At 28.2% G+C, this 10,624-nt stretch overlaps 1 protein-coding gene across 6 annotated transcripts in view; it reads right to left on the reverse strand.

Moving 5' to 3' along the window:
• Positions 1 to 5,468: 5,468 nt before the first annotated feature.
• The window catches only part of LOC132926964 (plasma membrane calcium-transporting ATPase 3), a 65,633-nt gene continuing 60,477 nt past the window's right edge, over positions 5,469 to 10,624 (reverse strand). For 5 of the 6 annotated variants that reach the window (XM_060991395.1, XM_060991397.1, XM_060991393.1 and 2 more), the window contains one exon: positions 5,469 to 8,989. In XM_060991395.1, coding sequence (XP_060847378.1) covers positions 8,723 to 8,989 — 267 coding nt within the window. In that variant the 3' untranslated portion in view covers positions 5,469 to 8,722. The remainder of the gene's footprint in view (positions 8,990 to 10,624) is intronic. The other variant, XM_060991398.1, reaches the window with a different exon arrangement.

Genomic DNA, 10,624 nt, shown 5'->3' on the forward strand with positions numbered 1-10,624 from the left:
ACATTTTGAATTTCTTGTTCCGACGCAGAATATTATTCAGAGTATTTCGATCTATAAAAATCAAATCTCGGACATCATGTTATTTATTCATTATAAGCAGGGCTCGGGACTTAAAGCACTTAAAATCATTAAACTAAGCGATTGAAAACATCATAAGCACTCAAACTTTAAAAAACTTAAATTTGAACAAAAATATTTAATAAAAAAAAAAAAATAAATCTTTATATTATATTAAAAAATCAAACTTCACATTCGAGATATTTTGCCTTATTGTTTATAGATTTTCCAAGGGATTTTCTGAAAAAATTATAAAAAGTAGAAAAACTGGAAATAAGTATCTTTTTAAAAAATGGTTGAAAAAAGCAAAAAATCATTTTTAAATTTCATAATTGAACGTGTTGTAACATGACATACTCTTCCATAGCACTCCGCTACATTTTAAGTCAATCCATAAAAATAAGCAAATACTTTAAGTCCCGAGCCCTGGTTATAAGTACTTAAAGTATAACAATGAATGGTGGATTATAATTTTTCGGGGTACTCCTGTACCACTTCACTTCGCCATTTAAAATATTACTTACGTAAGTTATACCTCATAAACTACTCATCTACAATTAATCGTAATTTGTTACATATTAAAGTAATCTATAAAATAGTCTGCTTTGGAATATCAGGTGATTTAGGTGATTAAAAATGTATCTTGTCGTTGCCATACAATTAATTAAAAAATGATATAGCGTTAAAAATAGTAAAAAGTATTTTTCAATAACGTTTAGTTTTAAAATAATGAGTGTCTTGCGTTTAATGGGATCACCTGGTAAATAATTGTATGTTATACTTTTAAGTAGCATAATATCTGCAGTATAATATCTTATCTGTTTTAAAAACGTACAGTATAGCAAATCTTCATCCAGCATTTACAATTTTGGATTGCTTAATTTTAATAATAAATAAGTGAATTGACTTATTATCATGCATGGTATTAATGATCATATTCTTAATTATACGATTTTTTATTTATATATGTTTTAATTTTAAATTGAATTTCGAACATTTTACTTATATTTTGCTTTAAAATTAAAAAACAGATTATGTTATTAGCTTTAATTTTAAATTTGATAAAAGTAAATTCACATAGGTACTTCAGTATTTAAACTAACGACACTAAACTGGAACTGTTGTGTACAATTTTGCAGAATTTAACACATGCAGGCGTTGGTGTCCTTTTTTACCGTAATATTACTTAGGTAAACGCGTGTTAGTTTGACAATATTAACTACAAAAATTGTTCGACTTTTGTAGTCATACATTTTTTCTTACAGTAGATATAAAAATAATAAGTACTCATTAAAATTGACATTTTATTGTTTTTATATTAATTTACGACTAATGGCGCATTGCTATTGAAAGTATACGACATTACGACACGTGCTGCAACTGTAACATTTCTTAATCCAAAAATGTATATGCCCTTTGTAATATATACAGGGTGATGCACTAAGTACATTATGTGCACTCTTAATGTTTTTATTTAATAATCAATTCAAAATTTAAAGTATACTTATGGATCATATTTTTAAATACTTAGATTTTTTACACCACTTAAGGAGTATCCTGCGATAATATAAACTTATTTTTATTAAATAAGAATTAACCGTTTATATTGTGAAATATGAAGCAGATGATTTTTTGAAAATGTTGATGTATCAAATCGAAATTCAAACGAATAGTTTTTGAGTTAGGTATTTAAGTGCGTGTACTAAGAAATAAAGGTTTAAGAATAATAGGCTAGGATGATTTTAAAATTAAAGTATCTAATTAATATTAACTAATTTATTAACATTTTTTATTTTGTAAAAATCGTCTTAATAAAATAAGCACTAGATTGAGTTTTGCAATTACCTATTATTTAATTTATAGTAGTTTCGTAAAACATTTTTAAGGAGTTATATTTTAATAACTCTGTAACTACTCGTTTGAATTTGTATTTAGAAAGGTAGATATTTCAACATTTTCGAATAGTCATTCGTGATTTAAAGTAAAAAAATTTGGTTCTTTTTTGAAAAAAAGAAGTTTGTATCGCTATCGTATATTTTGTGGAGTAAAAGTCTAAATATTTTAAAATATAGATACTCGAGCGCATATATACTAGCGAGTACACCTACTTATATATTCCAAAAACTAGAATTTAGATGTATTCATTGCTTATAATGTTTGGTGAATCACCCTGTATATTATATTGACGCTGAACAGTAACTACCTATAATAATAATTAAACAGCGATACGTATAGAAGTAATGATTTTTTTTCATTGACGTTAAAAAACAATGCTACTTATACCAAGTAGCATGGTATAATGTCGCGTGTGGTAATAATCTATTTAATACACCTGTATTATATTTATATTCGTCTATTAGTAGACGGTATATGATACTACACTAATGTGCTGCGATCGTATAAGGACTGCAGAAGGTTACATAGTCGTTAAAAGGTCAATATATAGTTCGAGCAATATATTAGCACGACGGTATTAGGTATGTATACACGAGTATATTAAACACAGGTGTCTACGACCACCAAGGAGGTATTCAAAACGGGCCGGCTGAAAGGGCGGAATAAATAGGAGGTCGGTTTTTCGAGAGGTGGCCGCGTTTTTGCGTCTGTAAATATAAAATGTGTACACATCATATGCAACTTAGAACGGTTGCCGAACAATCGGGCGCTCCATTAATATGCACGCCGCGGGTTTAAGTCATTACCGACGTCGGTCAGACGAAGGACGCCGCGGACTATACGCTAAATTGTTTCAAAACTATAACCAAGGTTCGCAATACGCTCGGTTTAAAGGGGTTTTGGTTAGACAATTCTAATGATAAAACGAGAAATATCAAAATTTGATAATATCGAATTAAAATTGTTTTTGCCTTTTTAGCACCAAATCGATATCATTACTGGTTTAATGTAAGTACATTAAGGGGATTCGATAGTGTTTGTAAATTTTTTATCAAAATAGACCCACTTGCCACTTAATGCCTTTTATTGTACCAAATCATCAGATTAAGCATTTGAAAACATTTACATTCGCCATAAAGATAACGACAATTGTACTTTTTTTGAAATTCTTGTTATTATTAAAATCTTATTTTTTCAGAAATCCTTCTAAAGTAGATTTTTAAATTTTGAATATTAAAAAACAAAATGTTAATAATATTGAAATAATAAAATTAATTTAAAAGTGTAAGAAAGTAGTTTTTCAGAAATTTTATTGGATAAATTGGTTATTTATATAACGATCTGAAAAAGATTGATATTATTAACCAAATAATAATAATAAATAAATAATTAATATTCGTGAAGTGCATAATTAACATTTGCATGCACGTGCAGGAGGAACCCGCAATTTCTTTTAGTCATAATAATATACATTATATTATAATAATCACTTGCTACGCATACATTTACACGACTGGCACACACATAAAATTGCCTATTAAGCTCCTTAAAGACGGTCAGTATCGTAAACTGAATAATGCAAACAAATTTTGTTCACGCGTCTTAGAACTTAATATCTTTCTTTTTTATAGTACGTTGTTATGGGGTTGACTATTTAAGATTATAATGCATAATTATTAATTATACATCATAATTTCGTAAAACAATAGAAAATTATTAATGTTTTTTTTATATCATTACTTAAATTAATTTTCAGTTCTATTTACAACATAAATGAGTTAAAAATAAATATGGATTTAATAGAAAAAAAATGTGATGACTGATGAGTTTATGAGCGTAACTTTCAAGTTACAATAAAATCTATTGTTTCACTTCGCTCTTAAGACTGTTGAATCATTATACTTATTGACGATACAATATATCTAATAATTTTGAACTTTTAGTAAGTTTGAGTTTTAATACATTTATTTATAAGTTTTAATTTTTAAATTACAGTGTTCTTGAATTAAATTATTATTACGCGACTATTTTAAGGAAGTTTAGCCCTCTGCCCCACCACAACGCATTAATTTTTATTTTCGATCTCTGACCATTGTCCTTGTATAACACAGAGCATTTATAGAACCAATTTTGTAGTATGTTAGGTATAATATTTGAGTGAATGAACTTTACTGTTCAATTGTAAAATTTAAAATTAAGAATATTATCTGTTTGTATTTTAGTTTTCGATATAATTATTATTTTTCAAATTACGAGAAAATAAAATGTCACATTTAAAAAATTCTAATATAGGTACGGTAGAAAATTCATATTATAAAAAATATAAATATTAATACAAATAATTTTTAAACTGTCTTCAAAACTTTTTTGAACTTTTTTTGATAGTAAGGAAATTTATTTGTCTTAATAATTTAATTTGCTATTAGTATTATACTATTATGGTAAGTTAGTTAAATTCTTTCATTTATAAATATTGTTTATTATATATTTAAACTATATTATAATATTATTGTTATTAACTATTGAGTTAATATTACCTTACCGTAGTAAAGTGTGAATAGGCGACATAGGCCATCATAGTATAAATATATAATACCTTAAAATTTAATCTAAAATAATTTATAAAAATAATATTGTGATAGTATAATTTTTAGATTGTATTGTTCTAATATGAATTACTCATGAGGAACATGATACTAATTTTTTAAACCTTAGCTATAAATATTTAAGAATTTTGTAAAACACTTCAAATGCATAAAAAAAAAACTAATAGTATATGGTACTTATATTCTTCGAACGTGGTAGAAATTTAATTGTTTTAAACTTCCACAAATAAAGATTTATTAGACGAATGAGAGATAGTCTCGACAAGTGAAATGTACCAATAATAAATTGTTGAAATTGTTGAAAAATTGTTAGAGAAAAGTTTTGGAATCAGTTTTAATCGGAAAAAAAAATTATTTGTCAAAAAAGGTAAAACATTCTCAGTCGTATTGTAAACGCATTTTAACATCAATCACTTCATCATGAAATCTTTAATAAATATATTTATTGAAATGTATCACTTTTAAATATAATCATTGTTTTTTTGCATAGCTATGCTGGGCCTTAATATTTATTATAAAATAACAAAACACAATCAAAGTCAACGCAGTCTTCGTCAGTCCCTAATTGTGTTATATTATGATTTATACGTAAGCCGTTATAATGTAATATTATAAATTATAATATTAAATCTGTTATCATGTATAATGGTAATCGGTAAGATAATAAATAACAACAACTGTGATTATTTTATAACGAAATGTTGCTTATATATTGTTGATCGAATGTTTTCTTATACTTCTACGAGGTGTTACTATGTATATATTTTATAGGTATATATTATGTAATATGTATATATACACACATATTATGTATATTATTATAATATTGTACATCACTACGTATGTACGTTAAAATGTCTACACTTCTAACATTTTGAACTGTTTTATCATCAGAAAAAAAAAATTAAATACAAAATTTAAATTGCATTTTATTTTGACATTTTGACATCCATTTGGGCCGTCTACAAAGTACATATTATATATTTTGGCGCACTTAAATATATACTTATTATAGCTTCCAACGAGTACGTTGCTACTGCATAATAATAAATATTTACTTATATAATATAATATACGATATTAAATTAATTAATTAATTATTTAAATCATACGTGTAATTAATATTGTATTTAAGTATAATAAGGCGAACGCAATACTCCAGAATGTTCCAGCAGTAATATTATCATCGATATGCGAAAACAAAAAAAAAAACAAAATTAATAGTAATTAAACTACAGTTATAACAATACATAAAGTAATATTAAGTATATTATATGTATATATATTTAGTAACGGACCCGAAACAATTAACATGGCACCAACAACGGTAAAACGTTGACGTTGTGTGTGTGTATATATTGTATATTATATAATATCGACATACCTAGATCTGGTCAACATTGCAATCATTGGCTAACAGCTTCTAATTATTACGATTTTTATTCCCACCCGAGACCCAAACGCGACACGATCGACGGCCATCGGTATAATTTTTTGTTAAATCTATCAAAATCATGCAATGCAAAACACAGTATAATAATATGATGGATATTATCGTAGGAATGGTAATATAAATTGCAGCAGAATTTTTTTTTTTTTAGAATGGTTTATCTCAACTTGCGAATACGTAAGTCAAAAATCAACGAATTGCCAACTCGGATGTGTTATCCCGTCGTCTATGAAAATGGTTTTCATTTTTAAATGTTCGTCTTATTATTAACGCGGCAGTGTCAGAGACGACATACAATATATTCACCAGGTTGCCCCATGCTCCCCCCCCCAACCACAACCATCAAGGCCGATAATTTATTATTTATTATGAGGAAACGACGACGAATAAATTAAATCTGATTTTACTCGAATATATATAATATTATAGCCATGTATAACTAATAAAAAATTCCTTCTCATCACCCGTAAAATAACACGGGGAGGGACAGCTACACCTATGTATATGAATCGATACGTTCTAAAGCTATCACCCCTCATCCCCCATAACACATACGAAAGCGAAACTATTCGTTTGGGCGGCCATAGAAGCGCAACAAAATTAATAGGTAGGCTAAGAAAAAATAGGCCGGACCGTCGACGGTACGCGGGTAATGTATCTATTATATATAATATATATATCTATCTATACATTATATATCTAAATATTAATATATAATATGAGAACCATGTGGTAAATGTTGAGCCGATTAGTTTCAAAACTTACTACTTAACACTATACATATACATATATACACACACAAATATATATGTATATATATTTAAAACGAGACGCCTTTAACATTATACTATTATAATATTAGTGTACATGTAATGTTATTGTATACATGACTATACATCAAATTTACATAATCATTCTGGAGTATTTTTTTAAAACTTTTTATTATTATTAATACGAAAAGCGTCGTATGGTTCGTTTCCGACTCCGTGTTGCTAATAAAATAAACTACACGTGAAATAACAATAATATATCATATCAAAAGTATTAATATATACATATTACGCTTAACGAAAACATAGGTAATAATAATATTTTAATCGAATATTAATTAAAATGATTTTGAAAAAAAAAAATAAAGAAAAAACTATATTATTATATATATGTACACAAAACAAATAATATTACGTTAAGTATAAAAAAAAAAAAATTAAAACTACAAAACTAATTTTTTAAAACTTTTTTTGTTTGATCGAAACACTTCTAAAATATTATTATTTTATTTTTATTATTACCAACGAAATAAATGTAATGATAGGGATATATAATATTGTGTATACAAATACACGGCATTATATACGCGATAAAATTGTGTATTAACAATATAATATAGTAGTAGATTTATTTATGTATTTAAGAGAACACATTCCGAGAGTTTCTACAATGCGTCGACAATAAAAAATGTTTAGTATTTATGATAAATGCAACGTCGGCGGCAGTATATATATAGCATATATATTATATATTATATAAATCGTGTTCCGAAGTCAGTTATTATTGATATCATTATTACTGTTATTATTATTATTAATTTTTTTTTGTTTTTTTAACGATGCTTAGATAATGCCATTTACGAGAATTAGCGAAAGGAACACACACAACACACTTATCGTAATACATAATATCATAGAGTAGAACTTAGTCAAGAAGGGCACAGAGGAAAAAAGAGTATAATATTAAAATTATATCACCGTACGGCATTTGGTTAATTTTTTGTAATATTTTGTACTTTGCGATGTACACACGGGGGAGCTGCTCAAACGCTTGATCAATACAACAATAATATTAGAATAAACAATATTATTACGATAAACGGACAAGTCGGAATGGTATAATAATTGCAGATTTGATTAAATTAAATTGTTTATTAATCGTACTCACGATAAAACTAGGTATATGACGAATCAACGATATAAGCTAACCCTCCTATGCCACGCGGCAAATATAATATATAACGTGACGATAATAATAATATAATACGTGTATATAATAATAAATGTACATAATACGTTTAATATTTCAATAATATTATAAACTATTGTTGTTTGTTTAAGGCACGTAACGAGTTTTTAGTTGAAATTAAAATATTAGCAATACGTATATTTCATAATGAATATACAGCACGCATATTATTATACTATCGTATCATATAAATATAGGTGATGTGAATATTAAACAACAACGACGTTTGTTGGCGTACTTGGTTTAGGGGATTTGTTTTTTGTTTATTATTATTAGTAGTATTTAGGAGTGAAACGGATAAAAGTTATAGCGAGCTGGTTTATCGCGCGACATGGCAAGACTCGGAGGGTTAGAATCATAAAATTATGTCGATTAAAATAAAACCGCTTAGTGACCCTCAAATAAATTTAAGGTCTCAAAAAAAAAATAATAATAATAATAATAACGAGTAAACTGCTGGACGGTAAATATATATATATATGATATTATATGTACCGACTGTGAATGAAAAATGAAAAATTCACTACAAGAAACGATAAAAAGCTCGTGTGTGATTTGGTACGAGAGGGAGGAAACGAACGAATCGATTTCGATAATGTTTAGGTTTAGGTATAAATGTCGTATTTTTCGCCCGACGAAAAGAAAATGTAAAATAATAATAATAATAATAATAATAATTAGTAATAAAAATAATTTACACGGCCGTTTCCGTGTGGCTGTGTGACGACAGACGTTCTACGTCGATGTGGGGGACGCTGATGGCGTTGTCGCTATCGGCGTATTCGATGGATCCACCTGTGCCGGTGCCGCCGCCTCCGCCGCCGGTGTTTGATGACGAACCGCCGCCGCCCGTCGCCGCGGACAGTCTCTTGCTGAAGCACGGCTGTTTACGCAACACTTCGGCCAGCGACTCGCCGTAACGTGCGTCCAGACCCTGCCGGAAAGCGTTAACCACTCGTATCTGTGGAAATTGTCGGAAAAAAACAGCATTTATATAAATATATATACTACGTAATAAAATATATTACATGTGTACGGTTTTAAAATAATAACGATGGTAAGAAAAAAAAAACAAAAATATGATTGCGAGCGTCGTTATTCATATACCTGTGCATTATATTTTATTCCACTTGAATATAATAATTCATCTTAAATCAAAACAGAACGGTAATTGCGTTTTTTGAAAACAATAATTTGTACCGTTGAGTTTTGGATTTTTAGTAAAATAATTGTGTTATTGATTATGCAGTTATATAGAATATCGACGCACGCTCGCTTGTGCGTATTAATTGTATGATTAATGTAAAAAAGAACAAAAATTCTAAAAAAAAAAACAAAAAAAACAAACAAACTATAAAAATTGACCGAGCTCTATTATAATGTCATATAATATAATATATCGCAATATATATTACGTATTATATAAATGCGCCTACGCAGGTAAACAAAAAAAAAAAAATAATAATAATAAAATAATCAGCGTGTGCTCGTATAGGCACAAATAATAATGCCGCGGCGATTAGATGATGTACACACAGTATCTACAGCACGCGGTTGTGGTACCGCGACTCCCGCGAACATTTACCGCACAGGAAATTAAAACAGCAATAATAAGCGGTGGCCGGCCGAAACGAAAATTGACGCCGCTTTTTAAAAAATAAAAAACAATAGCCGGCTGGTTCCCGTCGTCGAGAGAACGTACGCCCTGTACATATTATGCGGAGCGCCGTCAACAAATGTATTATATTATATTTAAAAAAAAATACGCATACTATAATATCGTACCTACTATGTACATTATATTATTATATTATGTAGCGAGGACGTATTAAATGGTATACGCGTAAGCGACGATAATATATAATATCATAATAATAATTATGTAGGTACCTTATATTATAATACGGCTCGAATGCAGGTGTGTGCGTACGCGAAATATATAATATTAATAAATGATAATCATCATCACTACATTAAATAATATAATAGTAATCGTTATAATATAATATAGAACAACGACCATAACGCGGTGTGCGAATATAATTTTATATTATAGGTATTAATGATGATGATTACGATGATACACATGACGGATGAGTAATAAACGATTGTGTTATAATAATGTTAGTTGTAATGAAAAAAAAATCAAAACTCAATAACAGCATCAGCGGCGGCGGAGGCGTCGGCAGCGGCAGTATGTATGCATATGTCACATTGTATATATATTATAATAATATTACGATAATACTACTACACCATAGTGATGATTGTATATTAATATGTAATATGCGTGTTATGAGCGTAAATATAATAATATAAACAAATAGTATAATGATAACAGTAGGCAATCGTAATGATAACTAGTTGCGGACAATAATTGTGAGCCGATTAGAACAACACGCTTTGCTGTGATTATGAACAATATATATTATATGTATAAGTATATAATATGTGACGCGCGCGTGTGTGGACGTATATATATAAATATGAAAATATTGACATGTACATAGCGTACATTGATACGCATATAGTGTAATGTCGCACGTATAAGTGTGTACAAAACGATAATGATGACGATTGATGATGACAATGATCA

Source organism: Rhopalosiphum padi, chromosome 3 (assembly GCF_020882245.1).
Source record: "Rhopalosiphum padi isolate XX-2018 chromosome 3, ASM2088224v1, whole genome shotgun sequence".
In the NCBI taxonomy this organism is placed as follows: Eukaryota; Metazoa; Arthropoda; class Insecta; order Hemiptera; family Aphididae; genus Rhopalosiphum; species Rhopalosiphum padi.